Source organism: Rattus norvegicus, chromosome 7 (assembly GCF_021556685.1).
Source record: "Rattus norvegicus strain SHRSP/BbbUtx chromosome 7, alternate assembly SHRSP_T2T, whole genome shotgun sequence".
Lineage (NCBI taxonomy): Eukaryota > Metazoa > Chordata > Mammalia > Rodentia > Muridae > Rattus > Rattus norvegicus.
The window spans coordinates 37,359,525-37,373,829 of NC_141540.1; the positions used below are offsets into that span (position 1 = coordinate 37,359,525).

The following is a 14,305-nucleotide window of genomic DNA, read 5'->3' on the forward strand; positions in this document are numbered from 1 at the left end:
TGACTGTGCCTCTCTCTGCACTCTGTTGACCTCTTAAGGATTTTTGCCTCTTGTGGCTTGCCCTGGCTTAGATCCTATTAACCGAATGTGACCTTGTGGTTGCTCATTGGTTCATCCCACAGATAACCTATTGAAGGTCTACTGTGTACCAGGCAGGCACTGTCTAGGCATCCAGGATAAATGGCATTGGACAGACACGCGTAGTATAGTCCTGTCTCCATGTAGCTTAGGTTTTACATGGAGAGACAGACATGCAAGTGTACAGCAAGGAAATAAATTGGACTGTGATAAAGGAAACAAACAAGGTCCTGAGAGGCAGAGAATAACATGGAGCCATCTGCTTCATGATGCATGTGTCTTAGTCAGAATTTCTATTCCTGCACAAAACATCTTGACCAAGATGCAAGTTGGGGAGGAAAGGGTTAATTCAGCTTACACTTTCCACATTGCTGTTAATCACCAAAGGATGTCAGGACTGGAACTCAAGCAGGCCAGGAAGCAGGAGTTGATGCAGAGGCCATGGAGGGATGTTACCCTGGCTTGCTTCCCCTGGTTTGCTCAGTTTGCTTTCTTATAGAATCCAGGACTACCAGCCCAAGAATAGCACCATCCACAATGGGCCAGGCCCTCCCTCCTTGATCACTAATTGAGAAAATGCCTTACAGCTGGATCTCATGGAGGCATTTCCTCAAGGGAGGCTCCTTTCTCTGTGATAACTGCAGCTTGTGTCAAGTTGACACACAAAACCAGCCAGAACAGCAAGTAAGAAAAGAACTCCACAAGAAGGCAAAACAGAAGCTGAGACAAGTAGGAAGGGGAGGGGCTTACACGGTCCATGAACAGGAAGGCATGTGTAGACATCCTGAGGGGGTGTGAATGTGCTGTGTGTGAGATCAGACCCTTCCGCTGTCATCCAATGTTTTCATATCTTCCCTAAGGGTTAGTACAATTGGCTTAACTAAGGTATCCTTGACTGTTTCTTCCTGTTCTGTATAGTACTGATCAGCATGGCCTTGAGGACAGAGACCAAGTCTAAGTCACCTATGTTTTATTATACAGTGCACATAACAGTACCCTACAAGTGTACTCTCTCTCTCTATATATATATATATAGAGAGAGAGAGTGTGTGAGTGTGTGTATGAGTGTGTGAGTGTGTGAGAGTGTGTGTGTGTGTTTGAGAGTGTGTGTGAGTGTGTGTGTATGTGTGTATGTGTGCGAGTGTGTGTGTATGTGTGAGTATGTGTGTGAGTGTGTGTATGTGTGTATGTGTGTGTGTGTGTATGTGTGTGTATGTGTGTATGAGTGTGTATGAGTGTGTGTATGTGTGTATGAGTGTGTGTGAGTGTGTGTGAGTGTGTGTGCGAGTGTGTGTATGTGTGAGTATGTGTGTGAGTGTGTGTATGTGTGTATGAGTGTGTGTGTGTGTGTGTGCGAGTGTGTGTATGTGTGTGTATGTGTGTGAGTATGAGTGTGTGTCTGAGAGTGTATGTGTGTGTGAGTGCGTATATGTGAGTGTGTGTGTATGTGTGTGTATGTGTGTGAGTATGTGTGTGTATGTGTGTGTATGAGTTTGTATGTGTATGTGTGCGTGAGTGTGTGTGAGTGTGTGAGTGTGTGTATGTGTGTGTATGTGTGTGAGTGTGTATGAGTGTGTCTGAGAGTGTGTGTGTGAGTGTGTGCGAGTGTGTGAGTGTGTATGTGTATGTGTGTGAGTGTGTGTATGAGTGTGTCTGAGAGTGTGTGTGTGAGTGTGTGAGTGTGTGAGTGTGTGTGTATGTGTGTGAGTGTGTGTGAGTGAGTGAGTGTGTGTGTGTGTGTGTAGGGTCATAGGCTGACATCAATGCCTTCCTTGGTTGCTTTCTACCTATGTTACTAGTGTTGAGGATTTCTTGCTCTCACTCTCGATCTCGCTCTCGCTCTCGCTCTGAACTGAGAGTTCTCCCATTTATGTTGGTGGCCAGCCAGTTTGCCCTGGGAATTTCATGGCTCTGTCTCCCAAGTGCAGGGATCATAGGCGGGTGCCGTGCCTGTCCCAGTACCAGTGTTAACACTCAGCATTCACTGATCCATCTACCTAGTCCCCTGGGGTCTTTGTCTTTAAGACAATTTCAGCTGAACATGGTGACTCACACATTTTAATTCCAGCACTCAGGAGGCAGAAGCAGGCAGATCTCTGTGAGTTTGAGGTCAGCCTGGTCTACATTGTGAGTTCCAGGGCTACACAGACAGACCCTGTCTCAAAATTAAGAATAATAATTTAAAAAAAAAAAACAGGAAAAGAGGGAAATTAGATACTTATACTTTATGTACATATGCATATTTATATGAAAATACAGCTACTGTTAGTGACCTCATACTACATTCTGCTTGGCAATCGTTATAAAACATGGTCCTTTAAGTCTTTGATTCCCCAAAATAGATGAGCAGAACTAAGTGATAAAGTATTTTAGTGCATAATTAAAGCTAAGATGTGAGCAATTTTATTTAAAATTTCATCTGAACACAGGATTGGATTTTTAAAAAAACCTTCAAAATAGTCAAGTTGAAATTGTGGCTCAGGTCTTTGCAGTAGACTTCAGAAAGAGAGAGAGAGAGAGAGAGAGAGAGAGAGAGAGAGAGAGAGAGAGAGAGAGAGAGAGAGATCCCAGTTGCATCGCAGTCGAATTCCTTAGATAATATATGTCATGTTTTAATATAAGATTGGCTCCCAAGTGGGAAGTAGTCATGAATTCCTGGCTCTCTCTGACACCCAGATCTGTGCTCGTCGGGAGAATTTCATGTGGTTGAACACTTAAATAGCTCTGCACTGCCTGTCAGCCAAGATTGGCTTCTCATTTTTATGGAGACAATTTGTACAGAGAGGGAAATTATTGGAGTTTATTCCCAAAGCAAATGCTATCTTCGAGGGCGGTATTCTTTTTTTTCCTCAGGAGTTTTGTCCAGGCACCAGTGGGGAAACATAGCTATTAATATATCAAGAACCAGGGGCTGCGGTGTGGGGAGACCCAGCACTAAGTCCTTCCCTTCACCCAAGCCAGAGGCAAGAAAGCTTAGTAGGAGAACCTGTTTCACAGCACACAAAGCCGCAGCAGGAAATCCTCCCAGAGTGTTCACATTCAGAGAGAGAGAGAGAGAGAGAGAGAGAGAGAGAGAGAGAGAGAGAGAGAGAGAGAGAGAAATAGCTTTCCTTTTGCTGCTCTTGCAGGTGCCTCCCTCCCCGCCTCCTCCAAGAAAACCCACAGAATCGCCTTACCAAACCAACTCAACGATTGTAAAAACCGACAAAAACCAGATTACCAAAGCGCAGTTCAGACGCGGCTCTACTGCGGCGTGGTGGGGTGTACTTTTCTCTTATATGCCATGGAGATTACCTGGTGGTGTTACTGGGGGAACTGGGGAGAGGAAGGAGTTGTTCGCAACTGATAAGAAAATTTCACTCTCCTCTCTTTCACTCGAGGATTAAGAGAAAACTGTAGCAGCGGGCTACAGCATATGATCAAAGCAGTCAAGAGCCAGATGTGTGGCATTCAGTAAGATCGAGAGCAGCAGGGAAAATATGCTTTCTGAAGATAAGGGAACGGTGGCGAAGGGCAGTTGGAAGAAGGCTGCAGTGTAGGGGAACAGAAGGTGGGTGAGTCAGCAGGCCACGCGCTTCAGACATGCGCCCTTCCAAACCAAGGAAGCACGGAGTGCCCCTGCCCTCGGTCCCCCACTGTGGTGTTGCAGGAACAGAGGAGAATCCTTGGTGGGACTGCATTAATGTAAACATTTCTCTCGCCACAAATGGCTGGATGGTTCAAGTCTACTGGACGCTTGCACTCCGTGTGGTGAGTGCCGCAGAATCTCGTTATTTTAACATACAACAGACGCCTTACCGGGCACCCAGGAACTGCTAGACATCTTGCTGGGCTGGGAGGATTGGGAGATGAACAAAACAAGGAATTAAGAAATGCAAATATGATTCTTAGAAAAAAAGCTGCCCCACACCCCACAAGCTCCTAAGGGCTTGTTGACCATTAAAAAAAGAAAGAAAAGAAAAAAAAAGCAGCATCTATTAATAATGCAAAATGTTTTTAAAATATCATGTACGTTGGTCTTTTGCCTGCATTCATGTCTGTGTGAAGGTGCCAGATCTTGGAGCTACAGACAGTTGCGAGCTGCCATGTGGATGCTGGGATTTGAACCAGGATCCTCTAAAAGAGCAGTAAGTACCCTCAACCACTGAGCCATCTCTCCAGCCCCTACGATGCAAATGTTTGAAGCCTTGGACTCTGAATGGGGACAACCATTTCTGATAAATATCCCCAAGGTGGAGCCCAAGTCGCCATCGTAAGATTTGGGGGGGGACTCTGGGTTTAGAGTAAAGAGGGCAGGATTCTTTTAAAACATGGCCCCTTCCCCCAAAATATTTCTATTCATTTCCCTTCCAATGAATTCCACCCCCCCCCCCAATATTCTATCTTTACCCATTGGCTGAGAATCATGCTTGCTCCTCTTATTCTTAGCTTTTCACCCACACCTCTCCTTCTACCCCATATTGCCGGGTTACAGAGCCTCTGCACTGCAGCCACAGACCTGTGGGCTCCTCCGCTTCAGAACAGCTACCATTTCTGTTGCTCAGAGAAGAAGAAGAGGAGGAGGAAGGGGAGGAGGAGGAGGAGGAAGAGGAAGAAGAGGAGGGAGGCAGGCCATGATCACATGGAGAGAGGGGGAAGAGTCAGAGGAGAAGAGTAAGAGAGTGAGAACCCCTTTTATAGTGAGTCAGGCATACCTGACTGTTGCCAGGTAACTGTGTGGCAGAGCCTAGACAAAATGTCAAAAGTACCTGTCTCACAAGGCTGTTAGGAAGATTAAGTGGAAGCCAGGTGTGGTGGCTCATGCCTGTAATCCCAACACTCGGGAGAATGAGGCAGGGGGATCACTGAGTTTGAGGCCAGCCGGAAGAGTGAGCCGTAGGCTATGGTATGAGAGACCAAAGTGTCAAGATACCAAAACCAAAAGGAAAACCCGTAACATCAGCAGAGGAATTGGGGAGCTATCCGTGTCGGTCCAGTTAGTTTATATCAACAGCTGACATAACTATTTTGAGATTCTCTATTTTCACATCCAAATGGCACACAATCTTTTCGAATTCTGCTTGTTTATTCTTTCCAATATTCTGTTTCATTTTAATATATGACTCACTCTCATACCTGAAATACTAAAAGAATTTTTTTTTAAATATCTTACGTTCGGATCTGAAGGTACGCAGTTATAGTGTTGGAACTTGAAGGTTGAGGCAGAAAACTTGAAGTTCAGTACTGACTGGACTTGGAAACTGTGTGTGTGTGTGTGTGTGTGTGTGTGTGTGTGTGTGTCTGTCTGTCTGTCTGTCTGTCTGTCTGTTGGGCATGCTAAAGGCTCTTGGTATCTGAAATGGGAAAGAGCTACTTCTTCACAGTGAAACCACAGTTGCAAACCCAACGTTGAGGCTACAGTGCTTGTGCAGCATTTGGCCGCACACCGGTTTTTCTGCTTCGATGAAGAAAGCAGTTCACTGCCTCGCTCTGAGTCATGGCTTACACATCACCTAACACAGCACACCAGTCCCTGCCAACAGTCCCAGACTGAGTCTGCCTATAGCCACAGAAGTCACTGATTGCTCCAGACCCTAGACTTGGACTTACTGCCACTGAAAGAGACTCGCCTCGAAATGTAAAATTCATACCTCGAGAAATTCTTCAGGGAAGGGGTGGTTCGTTGGTTTATTGAGTCACGTATTTTAAGGTTCCTGCTTTTGTTCCATAGAGAAGGTCCTGAGTGGCTGTTTGGGAAACTAATCTGGGGAAAAAAGGAGTGTTGGGAGTGGGGGGAGACAGACAGAGAGAGAGAGAGAGAGAGAGAGAGAGAGAGAGAGAGAGAGAGAGGAGAGACAGACAGACAGACAGGCAAAGGAAGGTAATAAGCCAGGAGTACTTTTCGTAAAGTTGTCACCATGAGATTGATAAGACAATTTACCCAAAACTATTCTCACACTAGGGAGATACTAGTTCTATTGAAGACCGAGGAAATATGTCTACCTTTCAGGAGACTAAAGTCAACAGACATTAGAAAAATGTAGCATGCCTCTGAAGGTTTAGTGAGGTTTGACCTCAAAATGCGAACCCTGTCTGCATCTTAGCCTAGCCCTGATACAGACACAGATGCTACAGACTTTGCAAAGATGGCCTGAGTTTGTAGATGTGAAGATAGAGGGAAAGATGCAGCCCCAATAACGTAAAAGAGCTTCTTTTTAAAAACAAAACAAAGAGTTTTAGAGAATGCCATCGTGTCTGGACCCAGCCTTCCCTTTTTGCTGTTATTAAAATTGGAAGATTCCAGGCTTGGTGGCATTTACCTTTGACCCCAGAACTCAGGAGACAGAAGGAAGCAGAGCTCTATAAATTCAAGGCCAGCTTGGCCTACACAGGGAGTTCCAGGCCAAAAAGGGTAATGCAATAGCTTTTAAAAACTCATATTCTAAAACAAAGGACCAACATATTACCATCTAAGAACAGACCATGATTTCTCCTCATGTCAAACAAGAACTGTCTTGATATAGAAAATCACTTGAGGAAAAAAAATTTTTTTCTTCTGTATTTATACATCTGTATTCCTTATCAATTGCTTAATTTGTGTGAATACGCCAGGACAAGGAGTATAAAGTTCTTCTCTGTGAAGCAAATCTATTTTCAGTGAAATCAGATTAAACGTATGCCAAAGTTGAAGAGACATTTAGGACTATTCTCGTGAGGATTTGTTGTGTTATAGCCATTATATTTCCTTGGTGACCCATCCCATATGCACCTAGGAAAGTTATTGGGAATCAAAATAAAGCAAAACAAAACAATTTAAGAAAGTAACACTCAACCATCAGCTTTCTGTGAAAACAATGTCCTTTTTTCCCAAATGCATGCCTCTCAAATTCTCCCCAGTATGAGGCCCCACCTGCTGGCACCTGTACCAATTGCCAGCTGCTTAGAGTGCCCGCCTGCCACCTATGGCGCCTTGGTCCTGCTTATTTTTCTTTGATGACAGATGTCCTGGGTTCAAATCCATAAGCAGATTTAAACATCTTAAATAACTAAGAGTTGCCTTCAACTGGGGGGTGTCACTATAACCTGAAACCAAAGCCCGGGCTTTTCTTCCTGTGTCATTTTGCCATTGTCTGGACTCTGTGTGTAATTCCTTCAACTTGAGTTGGTTAAATTCTGGTAGGTATAGTGCGGGGACAGACTCTATGTCTTAAAGAAGGGCGTGTGAACAACCTAAAGCTTTTCATTGAGAATACTGGAGGATTGAATGGATAGAACAACAAGAGTTGAGTTGAGATTTTTTGACTGTTAACAAGGAGTTCCCGTTCGCCATCTTGAAGGCAGAGTAAACTGTTTGAACTAGGCATGCTATTGATATAAGGACAGCTGGACTCCCTCCGAGCAACGTTAGCTTAGAACAACAGCCGTCTGGGAGAAGAGAGGAAAACAGAAGCCCCACAGGAAGTCAGTGGTTTCTAGAGAAAATAGCAGTCACAGTGTTATAGTTTAGACCTCCAATGTCTTTCAAAGGGCCACGTGGTAAAGTGCCCCCCTCATCCCACACCCCACCCTTATCCCCACCATCCACCCACTCACTCCCCACACATACATACCCCATGCTATTGGTAGCTGAGGCATAGTGGTCCCTGGAGCCAGGCTCTCAAAGGTGTTGGTGAGATTCCTCTCTTTCCCTTCTTTCTTTCAGTCACGACTATGAGGTGAATGATTTCCTTTCCCACAGGCTCAGAGCATGGTGTTCTGCCACCGACACAGCAACAGAAGCAATCTTTCATAGAATGAACCTTCAATACTGTAAGCCATCATAAACCTTCCCTTTCATAAATCATTTCCTCAAGGGTTACTTGCCTATGAACATGGCAGCATCTAGCAACAGAGAAAAGGAATTTGATGAACTCTATAGTAGTTGACTGGGCAGGAACTCAAGCATGTGATAACGTTTCCCTAGCAACTGCCCAGCATACTTTGGGGAAAACTTCAGAGACGTGTGGAAGAGGCCCTTGAAATGGGTTAGAGTTGTAGATAGTCAATGATTGAATCATCAAGACTCTCAGAAAGTGAATAAATGTTTATGATCACTGAAGAAGGTAATATAAATCTACTTGTGTGCTCTCGAAACATGTAAGCATGAGAGTGCTGGGCGTGGTGACATGGACCTGTAATCCCATCAGGCTGGAGGGAGAAGTCAGAGGATCAGAAGCTCCAGGTCAGACTTGTTAACATCCCTAGTTCGAGGCCACCCTGGACTACATGAGACTCTATCCGTAAAAGACAATAAAGTAAGACAAAATAAAATAACTAAACACAGTACAGTAGCTAAAAAGAAATACTCAAAAAGAGGAAACTACTGTGTTGGAGTAGAAGAGTTATGGGTGACTTTATTTAATCTCTTTTTAGGAATTCATGTTATGATTGAATAATTTTTAAAAGCGTTTACCAGAAAGGAGGCAAAAGGAGAAGATGTAATCGATAATATGTAATAGTCTATAAGAAAAGTAAAAACATTTATTAGAATCTCTCTTTCTCTCTCTCCCTTTGGTCTGTTTTTCCTCCTTTACTAGTCTTTCAGAGTTGACTTTCAACCTTCTTCTATTTCCTCCTGTTGGTTGCCCTTTTTAAACAAAACCAATCACTTCCCCTCAGGCTAAATGATGGTCCAGTTTGAGACTCTAGTATTTTGCTGGCTCTGAGTCTCTTGCATGAGCCCTTCAGACTTGCCTCCACTAGAAGAGTTAGAAGTATCTGACCCACAGAAGGAGATGCCCAGTTTTAAAACAGCAGAAGGCGTGAGTCAGATGCACAAGGAAAGCTAGTATTACCCGGGGAAGTCAATCGATGAGAATGAGTCCGTTTGATGAGTGCTGGAAACTTCGATGGAAGTTGGAATGGAGTATTTAACAGACTTATGAACAGCATTAACTTTATTTATTCCTGAAGATAATTTTAAGGTAGGTTGTTAAGGATTTATGGAGACTTCAGTATTGTGAAATAAAATGCTTAGCCTTGATAATAAAAAATTTTAGGAAGCGCAAGGCCCTGGGTTCGGTCCCCAGCTCAAAAAAAAAAAATTTAATACCTGACTTATTAAATATAGTACACTTGACCCAAATTCTATGACTGTGTAGCCACTACTGTGCTTGTTTACAAGGGTGTGAGCAATAAGCACACAGCTCTTTTAAATTTTTAGTTTTCAAAATGCTGCTTGGTAGCCAAGACTCATGAAGAGCGCCTACCCCATGCATACTTTGGCAAAGGATTCAGAGGCTCTGTGGAAAGGTCCTGGTCTACCTCACCTCCCTTTTCATTTTCTGTTTAACAAACCACTTATATAAAGAGACGGGGGCCGCCTCTCACTTCGCATGTGATTCGCTTGCTGCTTTTAAATTTTGAATTATATTTAATAACTGAGTTACCGTTAAAAGAAAATTGGTGTCTGGAGCAAACGCATCAGGAGAGATAAGGAGAACTACAAATAGGCCTCCTGCCTTGCGAGTTCCCTTTGGTGTTGGGGTATTTGCTCAGCGCATCCCATGCTGTGAAGCCAGGGGTGACCACTTATGTACTGCTGCATTCCCCATCACTCTATGCTATGTTCTTAGAGTCACCAGGTGACTTGTCAACGTAGTTGGCTTTGATCTTTCTCCTTCCTCCATCTCTGCCAGCTTTAAGTTGCCCTCTCTGACTCCAAAAACACGTCAAAATTTCATCGTAAGATCTTGGCTTTCTCTAAACTGTAGCTGGCTGGGTCTTCTTTCTTGATATACTCTAAATCATTGAGGATTGATGCTCTCTGACTCGTCCTGTCTTTTGCTTACCAGGCTCCGTATGTTGAACACAAGTTGGTTCGAGGAAGACTAGGATGTAGCTAGGCAATGGAGGTGGTGCACTCCTCTAATCCTAACACCTGCAAGCAGAGGCAGGCACATCTCTGAGTTCGAAGACAGCCTGGTCTACAAAGTGAGTTCCAGGACAGCCAAGGCTTTTATACGGGGGGGGGAAAAAAGGCTTGAATGAAATGGCAAGTGGCACTTGAAAACTAAATGTAAATATTGGGGAACTAGAAAGTTCCCAAACCAAAAATGGCACGAGTATTTCTGGTAAGATTAAAGATGCATTGTTTTTCTTGAAAATGTAATGTATCTAGAAAGCAGGTAAAAGGTGCTAATATGATTTATTCTCTGACAACAAAATCCATACAGATTACATGTTTTTTCCTTTTGTCACACTAGCTATCATAGATCCTTCACGTTCTGAAATTTAATGCTAACATTATAATGGAAATATAAACATCCATATATTTTGTCTGAATGGAGCTGCTAATCATCCCAGAAAATGTTTATTTTCCCCTGTTTCTTTCTTGCTAAATATTATAGTACTTCTCCACAGAAGACAGATTATTTCTCTGGAGTATTGTAAACTTAGATCTCTGCCTTCCTCAATGCATTTTCCTCAAAGTATTTTTCCACGACTTTTATAGTCATGATGTGCTGGGGTGGAAGGAAGAACGCTAACATTTATTCATTGCTCGCTAAGTGCCAAATACTGTGTCAGGCACTTTTATATTTAGCATCTTGTGGAGAAGCCTTATAGAACACATGCCTGTGCTGTGTAGTAAGGGGCTGAGGCTGAAGATAACTACCTTCCTCCGTGTCTCACAACAAGACAGTAGAGCCCAGATCTAACCCCAAGGCACGCTTCGAATCCTGTAGAATTTCTATTGCATCACACTAAAACCTTTGCGAACACTTGTGCAAGCGGAAAAAGAAGGCCCTGGAGTGTTTTCTACATCCTGCCTGGAAGTAAACAGCATTAAGAAGAAACAAGGGGTTGGGGATTTAGCTCAGTGGTAGAGCGCTTGCCTAGCAAGTACAAGGCCCTGGGTTCGGTCCCCCAGCTCCGAAAAAAAAAAAAAAAAAAAAAGAAGAAACAAAGCAGGAAGCATAGAGAGACAACCGAGGACTGAAACAATATAACAATGGCTCTACTCACAACAATGCGAGTTATTCAAACACAGACAAACTAGATTTTGACAGACAACATTCTTTTACTTTTTGATCACCATAAAGACATTGTCTTTCAAACAACAACAACAACAACAACAACAACAACAACAACAAAAAGAGACTCTATAAAGTGTCTTCCTAAGTCCAGGTGTACGAGAGATAATAGCGAAATATTCAGCATATCTGATGCCTTCCAATCAAACTAGAATTGGAAGATAGGTAATTTTATGAGCGCTAGAAAATAATTCTAATGGTAATTGTCCAAATAGTCCTGGGTATCAGAAGTACTGGGTACTAGAACAGGGTATCCTACCCCATGACAATTCCCTCTTGGATCTCAGGGAGATACCCCATAGATCACACAGATTATATACACTTCAGGTCAGAACTATAAGCAGCCCGACTACTTATATTGCATAAATTTATGCAGTGAATGTCACTTCATACTGTTTGGATGGTTGCCACACTGAGGAGATCTCAGGGAAGAAGCTAACACTTACCAACACAAATCTGCTTTAACTAACCTGCTGGACATCTCAGCTCGGTATTTTATATAAGGTTAAGTGGTTTTCAGATGTGCCGAACTCACAACTGATCACTGCTCTACACTTTTGCCCTGTGGGGAGGTATCCATCAGAAGAATGGAACCCAGTAGGTAGCTTTTATTAACCTCTTCTTTGACCCTGAGCCTAGAGACCATCTACGCATTAAAGCTTCCCTTTTCAGTGCTGCCAGAACACTCAGGCTTGCACGGACAGGTCAGACAACAATGTTTTTGTTTTGTTTTGTTTTTATAGTAATTTTCTTGTTTTTAACAGTTCTGTCCAGGCATGATCACATACCATAAACTGCACACATTTCAAGCGTCCTATTTGATATCATGAAAGTATCAGCCGGATCTTTTTTTTTTTTTTTTTTTTTTTTGAGATTTTATTTATGTGAGTACACTGTAGTTGTCCTCAGACACACCAGAAGAGGGCATCAGATCCCATTACAGATGCTTGTGAGCCACCACGTGGTTGCTGGGAATGGAACTCAGGACCTCTGGAAGAGCAGTCAGTGCTCTGAACCGCTGAGCCATCTCTCCAGCTCTACGGTCATTTTTTAAAAGGACAGAGAAGAACACATTTTATAATGACTGTGAGTGAATGACTGTGAGCGTCTTCATGCCCTTTTGTAATCTTTGCTTCCTCTAGACCCAAGGAACTTCTGATTATTTTTTGTCTCCTATAATTGTATAAAAAACGTAATCATATGGGAGCTTGAAAGATACTGCAGTCAGCAAAATGCTTGACTTTAAAGCACGAGGACCTGAGTTCAGTCCCTTGAATTCAAACAAGCAATCAAGCAAGCAATCAAAGAGCTGAGTGTGGTGGTGACCAGCTATGGTTCCAACACTGGGGATACAGAGACAATGATGGATCTACAGAACTTGCTGGTCAGCCAGCCTAGTGACCCTAGTGCCTTTTGCGCCAGCAAGAGACCCTGTCTCAAAGAACAAACGAAAACCAAACCAAAACAAAAGAAAAAAAAAAAAGAAAAAAAGAAAAACAAAATAAAAACCCCAGGGAGACAGAGCCTAGGAAATGATATCGAAGGTTGTGTTTTGGCTTCTACATATGCACATGCAGCCTCTCACACATGTACCTGCATACACACGAACATTTATACACAGACAAAATGTAATCATATAATATTCTTTTCTATTATTGATCATCTATTTATCTATCATCTATTTATCATATCAATCATCTGTATATCTATCTACCATCGATCCATCTATCTATCTGAAATCTATCTCTTATCTACCTTGTACTTTGCCTTTCTTTCCCCAGCACAATGGATTTGGGATCCATCTACATTGCTTTACTTACTGATAAGTCAATTATTTTTCTTCTTTTTTTTTTTAAAGATTTATTCATTTATTATATGTGAGTACACTGTGGCTATCTTCAGACACACCAGAAGAGGGCATTGGATCTCTTTACAGATGGTTGTGAGCCACCATGTGGTTGCTGGGAATTGAACTCAGGACCTCTGGAAGAGCAGTCAGTGCTCTTAACTGCTGAGCCATCTCTCCAGCCCCTTCTTTTTCTTCTACTTGTTCTTTTCACGTAGCTTTCTTTTGTCCATTTTTGCACTTCGCTCTCCTTTATCCAAATTACTTCCTCTAGGTTTCAATATTCTGATAGTACTCATGGCATAAACTCAGGGATGGGAGAGACTTGTGGTCTCTGACTGCCCTGCACTTTTTTCCCTCTTTGCTTAATAGCATATTTTTTCCTATCCGTTGGCTGTTTTCATCATCTTGCATCTTCTACACTACCCCTAGTTTGATGCATCTCTTCTGATTACATGATGGACACAAGACTCAAGGTTGGCATCAGAGCCACTCTTAGAATTTTCTGAATGGAACTTCCTCCCTTTAGGTCGGAAACTGGCACTAGTCCCCTTTTAGACTATTTTGATAAAATACCTGTGGTTATCAGCTTAAAAGGCTTTTAAACTTTTTTATTTATTCATTTTTTTTTTGCCTTATGGCATTGAATATTTTCATCCATGGGCATTTTGTTCTGTTGTCTTGGGCCAGGGACAGCATAGTATATTATGGACAGAGCACAAAGCGAGGGAGGCCTGAGCACTTCGTGGCTGTTAGGAAGGAGGGGGCGGAGAGATGGGATATCAATATCTTCTTCAATACTTCATTCCAGAAGGCCCCACCTCATAAGGGCTTCAACATATTAAAGTACTAAAGGCTGAAACCCGAATCTTTGATCTGTGAGCCTTTTCGGGCACTTACTCAGACCGCTGCTGAAACTGTGAGCTCGTGACTCCAGAGTGCCTGTGAAGTTGTAAAGAAGTGGGGTTTGTTCGCTGACACAGGCCTGTGGTCTCAACTGCTCTGGAGGCTGATGTAGGAGGATAGCAAGGTCAGAGGCAGCCTGGGCAACTTAGGAAGACCCTGCCTCAAAAAAAAAAAAAAAAAAAGTTGAGAAGTGAGGCTGGAAATATAGCTCAGTGGTAAAGGACTTGTCTAAGGTACGAGGCCTGATGTTTAGTACTAACATGAGTGAATCAACACCAGAAGGAGAGGCTCGTGAGAACCAGAGCAAATGTGTTCCAAGGCTGACTTCATGGAGTTGGCCGACAACGGGCCGCTCATCCCTAGCTGTTGGAACTTTAATTAAATGAGGGCACTGCATCCACTTTCCTACTTACCAGAGTGGCTA

The 14,305-nt window shown here is 43.0% G+C and overlaps 1 protein-coding gene and 1 long non-coding RNA gene across 6 annotated transcripts in view; one reads left to right on the top strand and one right to left on the bottom strand.

Annotated features, from left to right (window-relative positions):
• The window catches only part of LOC148004617 (uncharacterized), a 23,056-nt gene extending 19,521 nt beyond the window's left edge, over positions 1 to 3,535 (bottom strand). For 2 of the 5 annotated variants that reach the window (XR_015625223.1, XR_015625224.1), the window contains exon 1: positions 3,299 to 3,443. This is a non-coding gene — a long non-coding RNA (uncharacterized LOC148004617). Of the gene's footprint in view, positions 1 to 3,254 lie in introns of all 5 variants that reach the window. The other 3 variants (XR_015625225.1, XR_015625226.1, XR_015625227.1) reach the window with 3 other exon arrangements.
• On the top strand, positions 3,282 to 10,029 carry LOC148004618 (uncharacterized). Its single transcript, XM_087559720.1, has 4 exons — positions 3,282 to 3,828; positions 4,126 to 4,205; positions 7,796 to 7,866; positions 9,891 to 10,029. The coding sequence occupies exons 1-4, from the start codon at positions 3,661 to 3,663 to the stop codon at positions 9,902 to 9,904; spliced, it is 333 nt and encodes a 110-aa protein (XP_087415846.1). The 5' UTR covers positions 3,282 to 3,660; the 3' UTR covers positions 9,905 to 10,029.
• The last annotated feature ends 4,276 nt before the right edge of the window (positions 10,030 to 14,305 follow it).

Excerpts from the sequence above, each read along its gene's own strand:
- LOC148004618 (XM_087559720.1), top strand. The coding sequence starts at position 3,661 with ATGCGCCCTTCCAAACCAAGGAAGCACGGAGTGCCCCTGCCCTCGGTC. Across the intron at positions 3,829-4,125 it reads GGACGCTTGCACTCCGTGTG|GTGCCAGATCTTGGAGCTAC; the intron begins GTGAGTGCCGCA and ends GTCTGTGTGAAG. Across the intron at positions 4,206-7,795 it reads CAGGATCCTCTAAAAGAGCA|GCTCAGAGCATGGTGTTCTG; the intron begins GTAAGTACCCTC and ends CCTTTCCCACAG.